At 42.5% G+C, this 23,396-nt stretch overlaps 1 protein-coding gene across 2 annotated transcripts in view; it reads right to left on the bottom strand.

Annotated features, from left to right (window-relative positions):
- Positions 1 to 22,919, bottom strand: part of LOC142401239 (rho GTPase-activating protein 7) — a 119,757-nt gene extending 96,838 nt beyond the window's left edge. For both annotated transcript variants that reach the window (XM_075486568.1, XM_075486569.1), the window contains exon 1: positions 22,760 to 22,919. In XM_075486568.1, coding sequence (XP_075342683.1) covers positions 22,760 to 22,880 — 121 coding nt within the window. In that variant the 5' untranslated portion in view covers positions 22,881 to 22,919. The remainder of the gene's footprint in view (positions 1 to 22,759) is intronic.
- Positions 22,920 to 23,396: the final 477 nt, after the last annotated feature.

Raw genomic sequence — 23,396 nt, 5'->3', positions numbered from 1 at the left:
GGCCTGAAATGCTTTTTGAAGGTTTTCGATTAAATTCAAAATGGCGGACAATCCAAGATGGCGCTCATGACGTCATGACGTGCATTGACCTCGGCTGCATCCAGGGATTCCATTGGTACCTCATTTGTGACATTTGGACCAAATGGTCCAAAGATATGAGCAAAAATGCATTTTGGCTACATATAGCGCCACCTATAGGCCAAACATCACCAAACTTCCTCGGCCTCTTACCATCTTGGTCTTGAGTCTGTGTTATAAGTTTGACGTCATAATATCAAATGGTTGCCAAGATATGGCCTCACTTCCGGTTTGGGGGCGTCAACCTCGAGTTTGATTGGGTTTTATGGAAAATCGGAAGCCTAATTAAAAATTCCACACGATAACTTTTGTGCGGCTTGGTCTGAAGAGTCTATGTGCCAAGTTTCGTGACGATTTGACAATTTGTTTGATCTGAAATGCTTTTTTAAGCTTTTTGATAAAATTCAAAATGGCGGAAAATCTAAGTATACGCAAATTGACGTCATAGGGTGCGTTGGACTCGTCATGATCCAAGGATTCCAACGATGCCTCATTTGTGAAATTTGGACAAAGTAGTCCAAAGTTATTAGGCTGAATGCACTTTGAACTTTGGCATGTTGGTGGCGCTAGAGAGTAAGCTCTTGGGGCATGAAAATTCTTGACTTTGCCTTTGGCACTTGGCTGATTACGTGTGCCAAATTTCACAACTTTCTCGCATAGCGTTCATGGGGCTGCCATAGACTTCAATTGCAGCAGAAACGGATCAATAATAATAAGAAAAGCTACTAACACAATGGGTTCCTGCAGCTTCGCTGCTAGGACCCCCAAATATAGCTGCAAGCAGCAATGTGGGGGTCCTAGCAGAATGGCACAATAGGGAAGGCTTGGGCTGCTCAGGAAGGCGTCGTGAGTCCATGCACCAAGTTTGGCATCGATACATCAATGCATCGCAGAGATACGGCCAAATGTCCCATTTGCGTGTCGGCATGGAGTTTGATTGGCTGCCGCGGTTACACGGAAGTGAAATAAAAAAATCCACATAATAACTTATGTGCGGCTTGGTCTGAAGATTCTATGTGCCAAGTCTCGTGGAGATTGGACAATCTTAGTGGCCTGAAATGCGTTTTGAAGGTTTTTGATTAAATTCAAAATGGCGGACAATCCAAGATGGCGCAAATGACGTCATAAAGTGTGTTGACCTCGTCCTTATCCAGGGATTCTACTGGTACCTCATTTGTGAAATGTGGACCAAGGGGTCCAAAGTTATCAGCAAAAATGCATTTTTGATACATATAGCGCCACCTATAGGCCGAACGTCACCAAACTTCTTGGGCCTCTTACCTTAGCAGTCTTGAGTCTGTGTTATAAGTTTGACGTCATGATATCAAATGGTTGCCAAGATATGACCTCACTTCCGGTTTGGGGGCGTCAACCTCGAGTTTGATTGGCTTTTATGGAAAAATGGAAGCCTAATTAAAAATTCCACACGATAACTTTTGTGCGGCTTGGTCTTAAGAGTCTATGTGCCAAGTTTCGTGAAAATTGGACAATCTCTGTGACCTGAAATGCTTTTTTAAGCTTTTTGATAAAATTCAAAATGGCGGAAAATCTAAGTATACGCAAATTGACGTCATAGGGTGCGTTGGACTCGTCATGATCCAAGGATTCCAATGATGTCTTGTTTGTGAAATTTGGGTCAAGTATTCAAAAGTTATTAGGCTGAATGCACTTTGAACTTTGGCTTGTTGGTGGCGCTAGAGAGTAAGCTCTTGGGGCATGAAAATTCTTGATATTGGCTTTGGCACTTGGCTGATTACGTGTGCCAAATTTCACAACTTTTTACCATAGCGTTCATGGGGCTGCCATAGACTTCAATTGCAGCAGAAACGGATTAATAATAATAGGAAAAGCTACTAACTCAATGGGTTCCTGCAGCTTCGCTGCTAGGACCCCCAATAATAATAGGAAAAGCTACTAACTCAATGGGTTCCTGCAGCTTCGCTGCTAGGACCCCCAATAATAATAGGAAAAGCTACTAACTCAATGGGTTCCTGCAGCTTCGCTGCTAGGACCCCCAATAATAAATATAGCTGCAAGCAGCGATGTGGGGGTCCTAGCAGAATGGCACAATAGGGAAGGCTTGGGCCGCTCAGGAAGGCGTCGTGAGTCCATGCACCAAGTTTAGCATCTATATATCAATGCATCGCAGAGATACGGCCAAATGTCCCATTTGCGCGTCGGCATGGAGTTTGATTGGCTGCCGCGGTTACACGGAAGTGAAATAAAAAAATCCACATAATAACTTATTTGCGGCTTGGTCTGAAGATTCTATGTGCCAAGTCTCGTGGAGATTGGACAATTTTAGTGGCCTGAAATGCGTTTTGAAGGTTTTTGATTAAATTCAAAATGGCGGACAATCCAAGATGGCGCAAATGACGTCATTAAGTGTGTTGACCTCGTCCTTATCCAGGGATTCTACTGGTACCTCATTTGTGAAATGTGGACCAAGGGGTCCAAAGATATGAGCAAAAATGCATTTTTGCTACATATAGCGCCACCTATAGGCCGAACGTCACCAAACTTCTTGGGCCTCTTACCTTACCAGTCTTGAGTCTGTGTTATAAGTTTGACGTCATGATATCAAATGGTTGCCAAGATATGACCTCACTTCCGGTTTGGGGGCGTCAACCTCGAGTTTGATTGGCTTTTATGGAAAAATTGAAGCCTAATTAAAAATTCCACACGATAACTTTTGTGCGGCTTGGTCTTAAGAGTCTATGTGCCAAGTTTCGTGATAATTGGACAATCTCTGTGACCTGAAATGCTTTTTTAAGCTTTTTGATAAAATTCAAAATGGCGGAAAATCTAAGTATACGCAAATTGACGTCATAGGGTGCGTTGGACTCGACATGATCCAAGGATTCCAACGATGCCTCATTTGTGAAATTTGGACCAAGTAGTCCAAAGTTATTAGGCTGAATGCACTTTGAACTTTGGCGTGTTGGTGGCGCTAGAGAGTAAGCTCTTGGGGCATGAAAATTCTTGATATTGGCTTTGGCACTTGGCTGATTACGTGTGCCAAATTTCACAACTTTTTACCATAGCGTTCATGGGGCTGCCATAGACTTCAATTGCAGCGGAAACGGATTAATAATAAATATAGCTGCAAGCAGCGATGTGGGGGTCCTAGCAGAATGGCACAATAGGCAAGGCTTGGGCTGCTCAGGAAGGCGTCGTGAGTCCATGCACCAAGTTTGGCATCGATACATCAATGCATCGCAGAGATACGGCCAAATGTCCCATTTGCGCGTCGGCTTAGAGTTTGGTTGGCTGTCGCTGTTAAACAGAAGTGAATAAAAAAAATCCACATGATAACTTATGTGCGGCTTGGTCTGAAGATCCTATTTGCCAAGTTCCGTTGAGATTGGACAATCTCAGTGGCCTGAAATGCTTTTTGGAGGTTTTTGATTAAATTCAAAATGGCGGACAATTCAAGATGGGGCTCATGACGTCATGATGTGCATTGACCTTGGCTGCATCCAGGGATTCCATTGGTACCTCATTTGTGACATTTAGACCAAGTGGTCCAAAGATATGGGCAAAAATGCATTTTGGCTACATATAGCGCCACCTATAGGCCGAATGTCACCAAACTTCTTGAGCCTCTTACCTTTGCAGTCTTGAGTCTGTGTTATAAGTTTGACATCATAACATCAAATGGTTACCAAGATATGGCCTCACTTCCGGTTTGGGGGCGTCAACGTCGAATTTGATTGGCTTTTATGGAAAAATGGAAGCCTAATTAAAAATTCCCTTGGATAACTTTTGTGCGGCTTGGTCTTAAGAGTCTATGTGCCAAGTTTCGTGTAAATTGGACAATCTCTGTGACCTGAAATGCTTTTTTAAGCTTTTTGATAAAATTCAAAATGGCGGAAAATCTAGGCATACGCAAATTGACGTCGTAGGGTGCGTTGGACTCGTCATGATCCAAGGATTCCAACGATGCCTCATTTGTGAAATTTGGACCAAGTAGTCCAAAGTTATTAGGCTTAATGCACTTTGAACTTTGACGTGTTGGTGGCGCTAGAGAGTAAGCTCTTGGGCCATGAAAATTCTTGACTTTGGTTTTGGCACTTGGCTGATTAGGTGTGCCAAATTTCACAACTTTTTACCATAGCGTTCATGGGGCTGCCATAGACTTCAATTGCAGCGGAAACGGATTAATAATAATAATAATAATAATAATAATAGGAAAAGCTACTAACTCAATGGGTTCCTGCAGCTTCGCTGCTAGGACCCCCAATAATAAATATAGCTGCAAGCAGCGATGTGGGGGTCCTAGCAGAATGGCACAATAGGCAAGGCTTGGGCTGCTCAGGAAGGCGTCGTGAGTTCATGCACCAAGTTTGGCATCGATACATCAATGCATCGCAGAGATACGGCCAAATGTCCCATTTGCGCGTCGGCGTGGAGTTTGATTGGCTGCCGCGGTTACACGGAAGTTAAATAAAAAAATCCACATGATAACTTATGTGCGGCTTGGTCTGAAGATTCTATTTGCCAAGTTCCGTCGAGATTGGACACTCTCAGAGGCCTGAAATGCTTTTTGAAGGTTTTCGATTAAATTCAAAATGGCGGACATTCCAAGATGGCGCTGATGACGTCATGATATGCATTGATCTCGGCTTCATCCAGGGATTCCATTGGTACCTCATTTGTGACATTTAGACCAAGTGGTCCAAAGATATGGGCAAAAATGCATTTTTGCTACATATAGCGCCACCTATAGGCCGAACGTCACCAAACTTCTTGGGCCTCTTACCTTTGTAGTCTTGAGTCTGTGTTATAAGTTTGACGTCATAACATCAAATGGTTGCCAAGATATGACCTCACTTCCGGTTTGGGGGTGTCAACCTCGAGTTTGATTGGGTTTTATGGAAAATTGGAAGCCTAATTTAAAATTCCACACAATAACTTTTGTGCGGCTTGGTCTTAAGAGTCGATGTGCCAAGTTTCGTGAAAATTGGACAATCTCTGTGACCTGAAATGCTTTTTTAAGCTTTTTGATAAAATTCAAAATGGCGGAAAATCTAGGTATACGCAAATTGACGTCATAGGGTGCGTTGGACTCGTCATGATCCAAGGATTCCAATGATGTCTTGTTTGTGAAATTTGGGCCAAGTACTCAAAAGTTATTAGGCTGAATGCACTTTGAACTTTGGCGTGTTGGTGGCGCTAGAGAGTAAGCTCTTGGGGCATGAAAATTCTTGATTTTGGCTTTGGCACTTGGCTAATTACGTGTGCCAAATTTCACAACTTTTTACCATAGGGTTAATGGGGCTGCCATAGACTTCAATTGCAGCGGAAACGGATGAATAATAATAATAATAATAAGAAAAGCTACTAACTCAATGGGTTCCTGCAGCTTCGCTGCTAGGACCCCCAATAATAATAATAATAGGAAAAGCTACTAACTCAATGGGTTCCTGCAGCTTCGCTGCTAGGACCCCCAATAATAGGAAAAGCTACTAACTCAATGGGTTCCTGCAGCTTCGCTGCTAGGACCCCCAATTAATGGATGTTTCTCTGTTTTAGCCCTGTGATGGACTGGTGACGTATCGATGGTGTAACCCACCTCTTGCCTCATCTGCAGCAGCATTACAGCCACATTTTCTTTGTAGCTCATGCAGAAAGTCAGCCTTTCTCATCTGGAACAGAGAGACGTGGCTTTTTCTTATTCTTATTCTTCTCCCACCTACAGATTGCATCTTTAAAAACTATTTCTGTAATAAATTATTTTTAAGGCCCAAAATGTTAAATATATACATACATATATGTGTTCACAAATTGTGAAAGACAACAACCAGATGGTGAACATATCATAAAATAAGCCATTTGTTAAATATTCTCTTGCCAGTATTTGGACTGGAGAAACATGAAATCAGAATCCTTTTTTTTTTATTTGAGCTGGATTCTTTAAAAAAAAACAACAACTCACATCTGGAAAGTTTTTTTTAAATGTAGCAGAGCTTCGATCTGAACAGTAAAAACCCTCAAGCACACAGCAATCCCCTGAGCCAGGCATATGTGTGCAGTCAGAGTGATGGCAAACAAGGGAAAGAAGTGAATAATGAAGGCAGCAAACAGAGAGAAGGGAAGGAAAGAAATGAGTGAAGAAAAAAGGAGGAGAGGGTACAAAAAATGTTGAGAGGGGTAGGAGGGACAGCATGTGGTCCCAGTGATCAGGATGAGGTAATTTCACTGATGAAATCCAGACAGCTATGAAGACAGGCATTCAAAGTGTGTAAGGAGAGGCAAAGAAATGAAGAGGGAAAACGCTGTGAAATAAACAAGAAAAAGGGAAACAGCGGCACGAAGGGGAACAAAGATACTGTCTCTAGGTGGGACTTCAAGTCAGACATCAACCAAGAAATAATCAAATAAAGCAAGAAAAGCTCAGAAATTTCCAGATAGAGTGTATGTGTCATGGGGGGAGGATGGTATATTGTATGCAGTACTGTTGTGATGAAATTGTGTGTTAATGTTGATGCTGAGCAGGGTGAAATGGACACTGGACTCAGTCATTATATGAATCAGGACATTGTGACTGATAAATGGGACAATGCGGGGGGGATACTGAGCTGTTACAGGTGCTGTGCGCCACTAATTATGATTGCTGTGTAATCACTGCTGGGGAATTGCTGTGCAGGACTGTGTTAATGGACTATTCCCTCTCCTAAGCTTATATGGTGGCCGGACTCTGTATTATGAAATAAAGTATTGTAATTTTATTTGGATCCTTGTCCCTGTGTTGTGGTGTGTGTCTTGGGATTTCTAGTCTGGGGGTTGTGCCCAAGTTTGGCGACACATACATGTGATGTCATCATTTAAATTGACATCATAAATTCTTTACTAATCTCTGAAGGGAAACTATATTGCTGCAGTAATTAGCCTTAAATACATGCTGTTGTTATGGAGAGAAAACAAAAGAGTTAAAATAAAAATCAGCTCACAAATATTGAGAAAGTTGTGGCAGAGAGAGGTGTGGTAGAAATGATGTTTTTGTAGCTTAGCGACAACTTAGCTGATGATGTCACACACAGCGTCAGCAGGTAACACAAGTGAACTCTCTCAGTACAATATGGACAGAAACTCACAGCCAACTGTTCAACATCTAGGGTGCAGAGACCCTCTTTCTCAGTGAGATGTCCAGGATTACACCATCTGATGTTAACAAGCTTTATAATCATCCTCCTTTACAGTTACCACTCTGTCCACAGTCTCGGTCTGCCCGTATAGTCTTAAAGCTGAGCAGAGAGCTGTTAGAGTTGCTCTTGCAGCCAGGTCTCTTCCTGATATTCCTGCTGTATCTTAATTAGGTCTCCAAGTTCGTCCATTTTATCTGCTTGTTATCTCACATTTCTCATGATGATCGAGGGAAGAAATTGTTTAGACTTCCTCCTCCTTTTTCTCCATTTAATTCCTGTTCTTTATCCCATACGTCTCCTTTTCAACTCATCTAGATTTGGGGTAATTCCAGGAATTACTTGGGCTTTGGAAAGCTGGATCAGCTGCTTAAACATGCAAAACATTTTCCATTACCAGGGATGTATAAGGGATGCAAAAAAAAACGGCCAGAGTTACAAGGACACCTGGCTGGGTTGCCCCAGCCCCAGGCTGGAGAGCCAGGAGGAGGGACTTCATGCTGTCAAGCTCCGCTGTCAGCTGATCCACTCTAGAAGTGAGCCCGGACCCCTTAGCCCTCTTCCCGGAGGTGGGGCCTGCAGTCCTAGCAGGCCGACGCCGTGGTCGGCTAGACCGAGACGGGGCCAGCCGCTGGTCAGGGGTCACTGGGGAGACAAGGGAGGGCCCAACAGGCGCTCTACCTCGGCCAGCCTTGCAGCTCTGACAGCATGAGGCAAGATACCACAATTCATGCAGGACTCATCTGAGAGACCCTGCCTCAGATGTCCGAGGCCAAGGCACGAAGGACACAGATCATGGCCATCCTCAAGCTGTAGAGGAGCCATACAGGCCGAGCTGGAGTGGTTGTGGTTGGGTTTTTTTTTTCAAAAGAAAATTTTTCTACTTATCTATAGATAAATGCTGGGAGAGGGAGCCGCAAACGGTGCCTTCACCGACAATCAACTATAGGCCGCCTGTTCTGGGAGCGCACACGTCGCCTTACACCAGGAGAGGGGCAATTGTTTATTTAAACACTTATCTATAGGTGGATGCCGGGAGCGGGAGCCGCAAACGGTGCCTTCACCGACAACCACTATAGGCCGCCTATGCTGGGAGCGGGGGGCGCACACGCCACCTTACACCAGGAGAGGGGCTATTGCTGTATTTATACACTTATCTCTAGGTGGATGCCGGGAGCGGGGGGCGCACGCGCCGCCGTCGCCGGGAGAGGGGCTAATGCAAGTTCTATTAGCTATAGGTGGATGCCGGGAGAGGGAGCTGCAAACGGTGCCTTCACCGGCAACCACTATAGGCCACCTGAGCTGGGAGCTGGGGGCGCAAACGCAGCCTTCCACCAGGAGAGGGGCAGAACAATAGCAGCAACAAACTCAAAGAACCGGCACAACCGAGTTGGCCGCTTAACATAGGCAGGTTACAGATGCCGGGAGAGGGCTAGCAAACACATAGCCTTCACCAACAACGTAACTATAAACAAACTGTTACTGACGTGCGGCGCACAGCACCGGGAGAAGGAGTGAGCCCGCTGCCTAGACCGGCGCTTGTAACAGCTGGCAGTAAACTTCATCAGCCGAGGAAAAAAAAGGTCACAGACCTCTCGGCGGAGTTCGTTGCGGTCTCTGAAGGGCGAGTAGCTCGCAGCTTCGACGGAACGTCGCGAGACCACTAGCAGCGAACAATGAAGTAATACTATGGTTTGGAAATTCGTCTCGTATGCAGACGCGGTAATACCTGCGAGCGAGAAGATGAAAAGGAACTGATCTGCTGATGTTACCGGAAGATATAGGCTCTCCGGGGTCAGCAGAGGGTCACGAGTGACTTTGTTGGTATAAACACTCGACCTGCGCATGCGCGAGATGTATCATTCAGTGCTTGAAAGCACCGCCTCTGGCGGTCAGTAAGGATGAAATAGAACTAGCGGTCCGGATGAAGTTTGAGGTTGATTAAGTTAAATAAACTGCTGAGCACTTACCGCTTTATAGCCTGTGGATAATGTCACTGCTTTTCCACAACAAGAACTTAATGACTTGAGAAGGAGGAAATAACAGGTCAGCCCTGTTTTGCGAGTTGACTGTATTTTACCAACTGGAGAGAATTGTGTGTATGTCATTTAAGATGTTTCACTGGCATGCCCAATATTCAATACAGTTTAGTTATGGGTCAGTAAGGCCTGTATCTGCTGCCTGCCTGCAGCAAGGGCGTAATTTTGGGTAGGGACGCTAGGGTCACGTCCCTACCAATATTCAGCCCCCTACTCAGGGTCTCCGCAGATCCTTAAAAAGTATTAAAAAGTCTTAAATAAAAAATACTTTTTTTAAGGTCTTAAAATGTCTTAAATTTCGCCGATTTTCGAAGAGTGGCATTAAATTTCATCTGGGCGAAATGAAAGAAAGATATGTCTGGAGAGACGATTTTCTATTGCTCTGTGCACAATATGGCGTTCGAACTTTCGTGTGTGCGCCAGTACTTCCGGTGAAAACTTCCGGTGATTTGACAGCTAGCGCGTCAGGTTAGGGCCAGTGGCCGTAAACAAAGGTTAACTTATAGCCGAGAAGAAAGATGATAATATAACGAAGCTAAAAAGACTAGCTTTCTTCAGTAGCCTAATGCTTACCGATTTAGCAAGCCTAGCAGCCTCGTTGCTAATGCTAGCCGCAGTAACGTTACCAAACATACCCGACGTCAAGGAGTTGGCTGAGCAGGGGCAAGATTATAGGGCTGGCAGTTAACTTCATAATGGGTGAGTGCAGGTTTCATTCACTTGTTTTCATTCTTTCACAGGATTGATTCACTTCATTGGTTTATCCAATTGCTGGCCGCCGAGCCATTATGTGTCTGGGTTTGTGTAGGTTACTGATCATGGTTGTTAGCAGTCGATAGTCAGGTTGTGTGATGTGTGTGTGAGTGTGTATTTTTTCTATGGGTACATGCCATTGACTGTATGAGCGGTCTGTGCTCGTTTTTATTTATTTGATAAGATTGGAGATACTTGTCGTGTGGTTTATGCAATGCAAAGTCACTGTCCATAGTCTGTGCTTCACGTGAGTTGTCCAAAGTTCTGGTTTAAGTTAACTTGGGTAGTAAAATCGTTTTGCTAGTTGTAAAAGCACAGTAGACATAACTCGAAAATTAGGTTCAATTATGGATTTATTTTGCTCAGAGCCTCAGACAAACAGACAGACAAATGGCAGCGAAAACACACTCCTTCGCAGAGGTGTGACAATTGGGCACGATTGTCCTGTGGTGTGTGGTGTTCCCTTGTGCGTTCAAATCTTATGCGATCATGTTGACACACTGATTCAGTATCACTGAAGCACACATTTCACACTGGACTTTTTTTCAACACCGAACAGCCTAGAGTGTAGTTTTTATATATATTTTTGCCGTGGTAATGGTCTTAATTTTTATTCTTAGAGGTCTTAAAAAGGTCTTAAAAGTCATTCAATTTGTTGATAAAAAATGTGCAGATACCCTGCATTATATGAGTTACATTACATAACACTTAGCTGACTTTTGTTATCCAAAGCGACTTATAAGAACACATTATTGGTTACAGTCTCTGGAGCAATGTTGGGTTAGTTGTTTTGCTCAAGGTCACTCCAGTCATGGATGGGGATGTAAACAGAGGTAGCCTAATCGTGGGATTTGAGCCTGCAACCCTGTGATTTAAAGACCAACTCCCTAAACATTAGGATGGCTCGTTAACATATAGCATCTGCATGCCATTAACTTATGATTGGTAATGCAAAAAAAAAAAAAAACTGTCGTGGAGCACTTTTGTGTCCCCACCAATGACAAAATCAAAGTTACTCCCTTGGCCTGCAGTGTGGAACATCGTCGCCTCAGCGAGGGTCTGAACTCAAAATCAATTTTAAAAGACATTTTTCTTTTACTGTAATCTTGTTGTTATAAATGCCGCTGTGACCCAGCCCTTCCTGTGAGAGCAAAGAGTGTTTATTTTCTTTTCGTCTCCCGTGTTTAAACTCCGTGGTTCATTCCCGCAACAGCGCTCTTCCTCTTGTCCCTCTGAAGCTCAGAGACAGATAACAAACACACCCTTCTTCATTCACCCTGCTCCTTCCGGCCCAGAGCAGATTCATTTACAACACAAGTTGGAAAACCAAAACCGCGTGTTTGTTTGAAGGTGGATGATAGTGTGTGGGACCGTGTGTGCGTTACCAGATTCCCGCCCCAATATCACCATTTGGCTGTTTAGTTTGGCCTGTCTGATGAGTTTTTCAGAACAAACAGAAGCCCACACATTGATTCTCTCCATCATTTTTGGCTCAGAGCATCAGTATCTCTCTCACATCATCTTTGAACAAGGCTTTTTAACTGTAAAATTCTCTGTCTGTTGATGCTAAGAAACAGCAGTTGCCTCTAAGGCTTCATGTGACAGTAGAATTTAATTACAGGAATTTGTTATGTATTTATTCCAAACAAATCTGTGATACAAAAAATAACTGCCTTGAACTAAATAATCAACCAGGGGAGGGGAAAATAGTAATATATAAGCTGAAACATTTCCCAGTAACAGTTTGCCATGAAAAGTTTGTCTTTATTTATCGAGTTATTTTGGTTGAGATAGCTTCATTTGCCCATTTAAAGATGAAACTTTAGAAATCATGAAGAAAATATGACCCACAATACTCAAACTACACTACACTATAATAGCAATACTAATGATGACAATAGTGCTAATGTTGCTAATCAGCTGCAAGGTTTGACAGTGATATCAGTATATTTCCTGACTCGTATGTAGTGCCTCCCACTAACGGCTATTTTTACGAATGATTTTACTGCACAGTAGTGGTAAATGTATGTTAAGACCCACATATAATGAAAACACAACAGTTAAATAAGTTGTTTTGGTAATTTACTGAATTAAGAATATAAAATATGTACAGTTCCTGTACAGTACTTTTGGTGTATCGTGTGACGGGTTTGTCGCGCATTATATAGTGAATTACCATTAAAGCACTGCTGGTTCCTTCACAACACAGTGGACAATATATTAAATGAGTGGACAATTCAAACAGTCAGTTAGTGGGATTTCTTTCTCAGATCAACTTGACATACATACAGTATATCTTTACAAAGTCACTGTTTTCTGCTGTGTACTGTTGTACATTGTCACCTTTAACATGATCTTCTCTGACTATAAAAAGTCATCAAAAATACAACTCAAGACAGCGGTCTAAATTCTCATTATTATGTTTGCATTTGCTCTTTTTTCCAAAATACCCTCACACTCCCTGGGAATTTTACAGGTTGTCCAGCCACACCAGACATCTGAGCATTTGGAGTCAATTTGAACTCTGCATCTGGTGGTGAGTTTCTGGATACTTTCACCATGTTGCACCAGTGATCAGTCTTAACAAGCATGAGGAAAAAGTTACGGCAGAGTTTACAGAGCGCATCTGGCACGTACTGTGTTTGGAAGAACACTGCTTGTGAGCTTTGAATGGATGACCATATTTGGGCCATGAGTTATGAAAACTTCTTGTGATTTACAGATGTGTAAATATGAAGAGGGGCTGATGAAGAACGTGCAGGAGATGCTCCCGGGTTGGAGACACTCCGGCGGCATGCGATGGGAGAAAAGTGGCGCACAAAGAGACAGAAAAGAAGACTGACGCAGGAGTTCTCGTGGATCGTGTTTACACACAATCGCCACAGTGAAAAGGTACAAAGTGCACTCTTTTATTTAGGTCTTATCACCGAAGTATGTGCTTTAATAAATCTTGAAGAGTGCAGGCTGGGTTTAATTCTCTAGCTTTCCTTGGCAAAATGAACCAAAACAGTTTTTGAAAGCTGGGACTTCTACATAATCAATATCAAATATATTTTTTAAAGTCAATTTAATGCCTTGAATTCTAAGAATCAAATTTTTTAAGTATTTTTTGGGGCTTTTTATGCCTTTAATGATAGGACAGCTGGAGAGAGACAGGAAGCAGAGAGAGGGGGAAGACATGCAGCAAAGGGCCGCTCGGTGTGGGACTCAAACCGGGGCCAGCTGCATTGAGGACTGTAGCCTCTGTACATGGGGCAGCTGCTTAACCCACTACGCCACCGACTGCCCCTAAGAATCAAATTTTGCCATAAGTGAGCAATAAGGGACAACTTAAGACAACAACGGGTAAATGTTTAAAAAACTGAGAGATATATAATTTTACAGTTTAAATGCATTATCTTGAACATTTTCTTTGTGTTCCTTCCATCATGTTGTATTCTGGATGACAGACTATGGACTCGGACATCTACAACAAGTCCACTGACGGGTTTGAATTGCTTTTACAACACCGTTTCAATGCGGAGCTCGAACAAAACTCTTGTCACACTTTTTTATCACACCTTGCTGAGTAACCAGTGGCGATGCTCGGTTTACTTCACCTATCAGATTGATCTAATTGCTACTCAGTCACGGAAAGAGTGGGGAAAGGTACTTGTGCTGCCATCCGACCGACTGAGCCAAGTTGACCCACAGTGACTATTTAAAGGAAGTTGGCTTAAAGACATCAACAATTTTGTCCTTCATTTATCTAGCAAATGCTATTTCCGATAAAGGTTGGACAAGGCATTGTCTGCACCCATTGGTCCATCACTGGCAGAAAGAGATGTTTAACATCACATTTGCACCAGTATATCAGTTAACATGTCTGTTATGGCATTACAACAGCAAAACAATCTGACAGGTCGGGGGATTTCGTGTTACAACGGTTGCTGCTCCCTTCTCTGAGTAAAACTGAACGTCGTCAGTGTAACGTAGAGGTAACAGCAGCAAAGAAAGCAGAAGAAAGCACTCATCCCTCTCTCTCCCCGGCTGGTTGTAAGCAATTAGATAAATCTGATTGGTGACTTAAACCGAGCATCGCCATTGGTTACTCAGCAAGGCGAGTGAAAAGTGTGACAAAAGCTTTGCAGAATTGACTTGTATCTTCAGAATTTGATTTGTACTTGTGCTTGTTAGCACACATTCAAATATAGTGATACAAGTTACAAAACCTATGTCTCAATTGCCAACTTGACGTATATTCTATTCAGTAACTTAAGTTATGAAAAGGCTGTGAATAATGATTATTATTATGATGAATACTGCTACTCTAAAGCAAAAAAAAATTATAATGTTTTCTACATACTATATATACAACAGAATAGTGGAAAAGAATAGTTAAAGGGATAGTTTGCCTCTTTTGACATTAAGCTGTATGACATCCCATATTAGCAATATCATTTATGAACATTGACTTACCCCCTGCTACGTCCTGTGAGTCGAGTTCCAGCCTCGTTTTGGCATTGACGAAGGTAGTCCGGCTAGTTTGCTAGGGTCCCGAAAATAAAGCGTCTTGCTTCTCAAAACAATATGTGTTCAAAAGAGTAATACATTTGCATCACAAAATCGTCCCTCCAGAAAAAGTCAGACCTCACAATCGCTTGGCACTATTTTTGCCTCCCTTCATATCAATGCGTTCAGCCACCTGTCGATAGCTGCACCTGTTACGGTGTTTCCTGCTCGGAAGCAGGGGACTGCTCAGTCTGCACTTCGGTCTGCACAGTTTACAAAGCTCGCAGTGATACAAAGGGAGAGAGAAGCCAAGCGATTGTGAGGTCTGACTTTTTCTGGAGGGACGATTTTGTGATGCAAATGTATTACTCTTTTGAACGCATATTGTTCTTTATTTTCGGGTCCCCAGCCAACTAGCCGGACTACCTCCGTCAACGCCAAAAGGAGGCTGGAACTCGGCTCACAGGACGCAGCGGGGGGTAAGTCAATGTTCATAAATGATATTGCTAATATGGGATGTCATACAGCTTCATGTCGAAAGAGTCGAACTATCCCTTTAAGAAAGAAATGCAGGGATTAAATACAAGAGAAAATAAAGGAGAAATACTGTATGTACAATAACAAAAATAATACAACTTAATGTAATCCATTTAAAATGGAAATAGCAGTATTCTGATGCTACTGGACTGGTGATCCATCCAAGCTGTACCCCGCCTCTCGCCCAATGGCTGCTGGGAGAGACACCAATCCCCCTGTGACCCTGAATTGGACCAAGCGGGTATAGAAAATAGATAAATGGACGATTCTATGCCAGTTTCCGACCTCATCTGTCAGAGAGTCACATTTTCCATTGAATTAAATAGACTCAAGACCTGCAGGTGATATTCTTAAGGACTGTGACAGGCAGAGGAAACAGGAAAACTAGTCATCCTGTTTCTGCTGTTCAATATAATAATTTCAGCTCTTACGATTAGATGGAATTTATGAAAAATGATAACAAAGAATTTGAAATTCACTTTTGCTTTCCAGCCATTAAAGGAGATTGTTTTCACTCACTTTGGGATTTCACAGCCTTATATATCAGTATTTTTCTTCTGTAAACTGTGCATATCAAGGGCAGAGGTTAATGTAAAGTCATTGGGCACCATGTGATTCTTCCAGAAAAAGGCAGCCAAGCTTCTCTTCTTTCAGCCACACAACCGTTGCATAACCCATTTCAGCCGACCAGTGAGCATGACTGCCCCGGCGTAATTTGTAGGTTTAATCTAAACATTCGCATGGTGATGTAAGTGTACACACAGCTGGAGTCAGGTATCAGCTCACAGAACCAGCTGTCAGAGCAAAAAAAACCCGCACAAAAACACACTCACGGACCTGCACACACAAGCACATGGAGGAAAATAATAAGAAGTACTTTAAAACAGACACAATCCGAAGGTCAACACACAGCAAAAGCAGCATTCCACATCAACTGTTCGCTTTACTGCTGCATTCCTTTTAAAGTTTGAACGTTTTGTAGCATCATCACAAAAAGCTGCTCAGCTTAGAGGCCCGCAGCCTGCTGATCAACAAAAAAACATTATCATCACTATTTCGACATGAGAGTTTCATTTTCTACTTTCCCCTGTCAGCATGACACATCTGATGCAACACGGCAAAAGCCAATAAGCAGGGAAATAATATTTTACGTACAGGAAACGCGACGGTGTTGGCTACACTATTGAATATTTTTTACAGTTTAAAGAAGATTCACCCGACATAAAAAGGTTCCACAGCTGAACAGATATTGCTAACGTTTTTCTCACCACCTACAGCAAAACGTAAAAAACGTTGTATAAAAGTGCCTCAAAGGTGTTTTCCGTTCCTCCTGAGAATGTCTGCTCTGAGTATTGCACTGGAATAGTAACCACAGAGTACACCGAGAATGCAGTTTGTTCATGCTTTTAAGATGCTTTGTGTTAAACCAACCTCTTTGACATTTTAGCTGTCTTTTTACACGTCATTTGTCCATTTTCTTCTGATACTTCCCCAGAGGAGGGAGGAGAGTGAGGTACCTGAAGGCTGAATGGACAACGAGTGCAAAACCCCCTCACAGTGTTAAGGCTCTGAGGGGCATACTGGGATTTGGAGTCATGGGATGGACAGACCTACAAATACCTTCAGGACAAGGATGCATTGAGACCTGCCCGAAGTGGATAGCGGCGCCTAACAGGGTGGTTTGACCAGAGGGCGCACGTCTCAAAATGTAACCCCGGAATGAAGCCCCGATGAAGAAATATCGAGAGTTTGAAGGCTTAAAAATATTGTTTCTATTTATTCGTTATGTAATACTCACTACATGCACACTGAATCCTGAGAGAAGAAAAAAGCACGAACACTGCAGTAGTGGTGGCTGCTTGCATCCCCTGAAGTTAGCATATTAATACAGAGGTGCTGCTAAGAGCAGAGTTTTCAGAAGGTTAATTTGCATTGACCCAAAATATCTTTGCATGTAGATCAAAGGCCGGAACATGTATGAGTAGCTTCTTTTTCAAAAAATATCCATATGCCTGAGGAGAGGAACTGAGTTTCTCTCCAAATCTACGTATTTTCTGCCAATTTTAACCTGGTGCTTGTGCTGGTGTTATGACTAACTGGTTCAGCTGGAGAAGTAATCACAGCACATTACGTAATCTGTGTATATAAATACTCAAAACATATTCAGAGACCACCTCCATCTGAACCACCACCTGTTCAGTCTGTTGCCCTCTGGTAGGAGGAACCGGCTCATTAACACTCAGGAATAGTTTCGTCCCATGGGCTGTCTGAACTCTGAGGCTGCGGCTACACGAAAACGTTTTTCACTGTAAACGATACTTTTTCTTATCGTTTCGCTGTCGCGGCCACACGGAGCCGGCGTTCCCACTACCCCAAAACGATAGTTTTTGAGAACGGGTTCCAGAGTGGGAAAGTTTGAAAACGGCCTCGTTTCGTTTCCATTGTTACAGCTAAAACGTTTTTGCGTCAGTCAAACGTTGACGCTGTGAGCCAATTTTAACACTTCTCTATTGTCTCACAGCGTGGCGTGACACAGTGGCGTGTGTACTGCATCGTTTCATCGTTTTCATCCGTTTTCGTCTGGACCTGAGTCTTTACAGCAGCGCGTTGCCGTGTGGTCGCAAGAATTTTCGTACCCGTTTTAAAAAAAAACCTTGTTTCGTTTTCGTGTAGCCGTAGCCTTAATATGCACCTTTAACACTTTTTTCTTTCTTAAATGATGTGCAACATTTAAAATAGCATTCATCTTTTAGTTTGCTTGTCTGTCCGCATTATGTTTTTATATTTATATTTATTGCACTACACAGAAGTCGCCTTTTAAAAATTTGGTTGTTCAGGTGACTGCACAATGACATTTTTTCATCTCATCTTTACCTGCCCCGCATTCATGTTCACCTAAATGATGTAACATTTATGCATACATTATGGCAGCACGGTGGTGTGGTGATTAGCACCGCCGCCTCACAGCAAGAGGATTTCAGGTTCAAATCCCAGCTGGGGCCTTTCTGTGGGGAGTTTGCATGTTCTCCCCCGTGTATAAGTGGGTTCTCTCCAGGTACTCCAGCTTTCTCCCACAGATCAAAAACATGCATGTGAGGTTGATTGGTGACTCTTAATTCTCCCTGTGATGGAGTGGTGACCTGTCCAGGTTGCACCCTGTCTCGCGACCAATCGACCCTCATTTGGTTTAAGCGGGTATAGAAAATGGATGGATGGACATACATGTCCTTTTACACATTGCTGTGCCTATTTTTCCCATTATTCTTTTGGAAATACTTGTTTTTCCCCACATATTTCTTTTATTTCAAGTTGCTACTGTCGTTTACTCTTCTCGCATTTTCCTATTGCGCAGTGCTCTGTGTGTGTAACACAGAACGCTCAATGTGCACATATCATCAATCATCATTTAGAAAACGCCTGAACAAACAGGATTAATAAGAGCACCAGGTGATTGTACGGAACATCAACTTTGCCCAGAGGCCCACCTTCCATGAGCCATCCATTCATACAACAGAAAATATCATCAAAATCTCAACTGGGATGCGTCTTTTCGGTTTTTGTCCTCAGTTTGGTGCTTTCCATTCACACAGCAGTCACAGTCACACCTGAGACGACAGCAGGTGGAGGCAAACTTTCCCGCCTGAGATCATCCAGAAATCTTTCCAGCCAGTTTGGTAAACTTTTGGTAAGCCTCCAGTCACAAAATCATCGAGCAAGCCCAGACAGTTTCACCCACACCCCAAACCCACTTTTCATGAATAAAAAACAGCCTGGGCTTAAGCTTGTGCAATTTCCACTCCGTGCGCGGGAACGAACACAAACACACACTCACACAACGGCTGCTCTGTGTGATCTCAGCCTCACTTTCTATTAAAACCTGCTTTGTGTTAACACTGATCAAACACTGCCAGACTCCTGCTGAGACTGTCTGACCCCTCAGATGGGGAGCGACTTCTCAGTGGGGACAACATGCTGGGATTCCTCGAAGTGGAAAACCGCAGATTCCTTTTCGCACTTCCATTTTCAATAATCAAGTTACCATTATGATGTGCCTTAAGAGCAGAAAAACCACAATCAGTCACAGCTCCAGTTCACATACTCGTGGCTTTGTGGAGCTGTTTTTTCAACATTTGACGGACAGCAGGAAGCAGGAGCCAGCCGGGACGTTAAGATGAGCTGTAGATTAACAGCATTTAAAATAATTTAATAAATCCACCAAAGAGACCAGAGAAGCCAAAAGGTCTGCCCCCCCACCCCCCCAAGATACAATTTCTGGTTTTATTTAACAGCACAAGAGAAGTAGAGGGCTTGATTTCAGAAAGGCAAGTTAAAAGTGATGGATTCAAATCTTTTACATTTTCAGAACAAAGAGAAGATGCTGAGCTTGTGTTAGGGCACCCTATTCCTGGAGAAAACAGAGAAAGGTCTTTATTCAGTTGGTTATTTCTTTTTACTGGAGTCAACAATGCGTAATATTACAAAATTTTGATTTGGGTTTCAATCAATAGCACTTTATTTCTTGATTAATTCAACTCAATTCAATTCAGTTTTAGTTATAAAGCTCCAAATCTCAACAAACTGCATCTCAAGGCACTTCAAAGATACAGCCAAACCAAATGCAATCCAATTCACTGTAATACAATCCTAATCCAATAAACTTTTCAAATTCAAAATGAGTCCAATTCATTCTAAGCCAATTTCTAAAAAGTTTTCTCACTAAAGAATCCAACAGATTGCTTCAAAACATTAAACAATCAAATAGTTTATTAACTCCTCAGTTAATCTGTTCAGAATTGAATCTGTAAATCATCATAAAACAGTAAGAAATAACAAATATACAATATAAATATATAAATATAATATCAAATTCAATACAATATAATGAAAGACCAGGAATATGGCAAATTCTTATATTGGAGTCTGTTGCTTGAAAGGTTTCTTTTCATCAGCTGATCGCTTTGTGATCAACTCTTCATAACAACCTCCTTTTGGAAGCACCACGGCTCATAAAGGAACATTTGTGAAGGTGATTTTTGTTGCTTCTTCCTGCAAACGCTCTGTTCTGTGAGATTCTTGGGTCACCGAGCATAAACGGTTCTTATGAGATCGGCCTGTAGTTTTCTTAGATCATGACACTGAATTGGACTGAACTGATGAAGCAGGGATTTAAAATTCAATTCAATTCAATTCAATTCAAAATACTTTATTTATCCCAGAGGGAAATTAAATGTTGATGTAGCTCAATTAAATCAAAGAGTTATTATAGATGCTGATGGCTGTGGGCAGGAAAGATTTCCTGTAGCGGTCCGTTTTGCATCCAAACTGAAGAAGCCTTTGACTGAAGAGACTCTGTTTTCTGATAACAGTCTCATGGAGAGGATGTTCAGGGTTGTCCATAATTCTCTTGATTTTATGCAAAATCCTTCTTTGCATTATTGTCTCCAGAGGTTCCACAGTCGTCCCCAGAACAGAACCAGCCTTCTTTATCAGGTTGTTGAGTCTTTTTAGGTCCCTGGTTCTGATGCTGCTGCCCCAACAGATGACGCAAGAGGAATTGACGCTCTCAACAACAGACTTGTAGAAGATCTGCAACATCTTGTTGCAAACCTTGAAGGACCTTAGCTTCCTCAAGAAGTACAGTCTGCTCTGTCCTTTCTTGTAGATTGCTTCACTGTTGTGTCTCCAGTCCAGTCTGTTGTCCACATGAACACCAAGGTATTTATATTCCTCAACCACCTCCACTTCTTCTCCCATGATGGAAACATGGCTCCATGGAAGGGATGTAATGAAGTCGGCTGGATTGAATTTATCAGACTGTGTTTTATTGGACTTGAATAGAACTTAAAGGGATAGCCTCTTTTGACATGAAGCTGTATGACATCCCATATTAGCAATATCATTTATGAACATTGACTTACCCCCCGCTGCGTACTGTGAGCCGAGTTCCAGCTGAGTTTTGGCATTGACGAAGGTAGTCCGGCTAGTTTGCTAGGGTCCCGAAAATAAAGCGTTTTGCTTCTAAAAACAATATGCGTTCAAAAGAGTAATACATTTGCATCGCAAAATCGTTGTCCAGGAAAAAGTCAGACCTCACAATCGCTTGGTGCTATTTCTCTCTCCCTTCGTATCACTACGGGCTGTGTAAACCGTGCAGACCGAAGTGCAGACCGAGCAGTCCCCTGCTTCCGAGCAGCAAACACCGTAACAGGTGCAGCTATCAGCAGGTGGCTGCACGCATTGATATGAAGGTAGAGAGAAAATAGCGCCAAGCGATTGTGAGGTCTGACTTTTTCTGGATGAACGATTTTGTGATGCAAATGTATTACTCTTTTGAATGCATATTATTTTGAGAAGCAAGACGCTTTATTTTTGTGGCCCCAGCCAACTAGCCGGACTACCTTCATCAACGCCAAAACGAGGCTGGAACTCGGCTCACAGGACGCAGTAGGGGTTAAGTCAAATTTAATAAATGATATTACTAATATGGGATGTCATACAGCTTCATGTCAAAAGAGGCGAACTATCCCTTTAAGTACCTTGAGATTACTTTGATTGTAATTTAGTGCTATATAAATAAACTGAACTGTTGAATCGTTGTAAAAGCTTCCATTTGCACCTTTTGAGTTCATCCTTAGTGGGGGTTTTTTTGTCTCTTGAGGATGGTTATCCTGTTGTAGAAGCCATCTTCTGTTCATATTCAGCTAAACATACACTGTAATGTTTTCCTACAGTTAGTTTGTAATTAACTGACGCCGCTACACAAGTCCAAAGCATAGATCCACCTTCATGCTTAACAGCTTGACTGATGTTCTTTCCCCAGATCATGTTTACAAAATGCATAAAGTTTATTGGAAAACTATTGAGGCTGAATTTCATGGTGATGAGGACAGAAGTTTTCTTCAAAATTTTGATGAAGTCAAGCATCCAAGAGGACATGACTGCTGAGACAAAGTTTGGGGAGTCAAAGTACTTCATATACTGTAGGTTTATGGTTCTCAGCAAACTTCAGCTGCGTGTGCATATCCCGATCTTTGCAACTGCTACGTGAGTGGGGAATAGCAGAAGGGAAGAGCGAGCAGGTCCCATCTCTAAAAGCATCTGTACGACCCTTTAAAACCAAAGAAGGTACAACCATTTCAGATGTTATTAAACCCATCAAATACTGCTTTAAAATAAAGACTGAAACTGTAGTTACATTTATGTACGAATCATATCATTTCTGTATGTCCTCTTCTTGCGTGATTCTTGCAGTGTAGCGGTGTCATTTGTCTCTGTAGTGACACCTACTGTTCAGAATGGAGACTGCAGCGAGTCCATCACTATAAAAGGTTGCCGACATCACAAGTCACTGGTGCAATTATAGATACATTTAGCATAATCAGCCTTTTAAATCTGCTTTGAAATCTGCATCTGAAAGTGGCCTCTGCAGACAATGAATGTGAACAAGCCATAGCACCCCCCCCCCCCCCAGAGACTTTGAAATAATACAAAACATAAGCCAACAATATAAATTAGAATGCTAAGAAGTATTATTAATTTCCAACTTTACTCCTTTTTAGGATCAGGTGAACTTATGGCAACTCTCTCAATGATCTTGAGAGACATCCTTTTTCAAATGGGTGACATCTTCCTTTTCAGCAAAAACAAGATACGCTGAGCTGTAGAAATACGAGCTGCTGCAACAAAGACACTGCAGCACATCCCATCCAGACTCACCCCACAGCCGCCTCTCCCTCACACTCCTCCAGAAGACATCCCAAGCCTTGTTGGTGGAGTCTTTCACATGCTCACTGAAGGATCTTCGCAGTGGAGTTTTTACTGTCGAGGTCTGAGCCATAATCCACACGTTCAACGGTTACATATTCCCACTTAAAAATTCTTTCCGGACAGTTTCTAATCCATGAGAGCAGTGTCCACTCCCTCACAGCTCATGAACAGGGTGTGCTGGACTTATGAGTTAAGCAAAGTGAGGAAGGAGGAGGAGGAGGAGGAGGAAGAAGAGGAGGCAATGGGTCTGACACTTGATGCAAAAAGTCTGCGTGCAATTTGTGAACCACCACATTCCCTCCCTCCCAACAGCTGCCTACTTAGACTGTTGCTCATGGGTGTACATCTATGTTTGCGAGGACTAATTTGAGTTATATCTCTTGGGACTGTGAAAATCTTTGGAAAGTGGGGGTCATTTAGGCCAGTTCTCGCTCACAGACAGGAGCAAGGAGATTCATTATCCTTAGAAAAATATAAATACATGTGTGCGGGTGTGATTAACAAAAAGTTACAAAAAGAAAAAGTGTGTCAACTGCTTCAAACTATGAGAGGAAAAAGAGTGCTTGTGAAGCATAGCGACACTGAG

This window comes from Odontesthes bonariensis, chromosome 16 (genome assembly GCF_027942865.1).
Source record: "Odontesthes bonariensis isolate fOdoBon6 chromosome 16, fOdoBon6.hap1, whole genome shotgun sequence".
Taxonomy (NCBI): Eukaryota; Metazoa; Chordata; class Actinopteri; order Atheriniformes; family Atherinopsidae; genus Odontesthes; species Odontesthes bonariensis.
The sequence above is the reverse complement of the archived record's forward strand: the minus strand, read 5'-3'. Positions and strand labels throughout refer to the sequence as shown.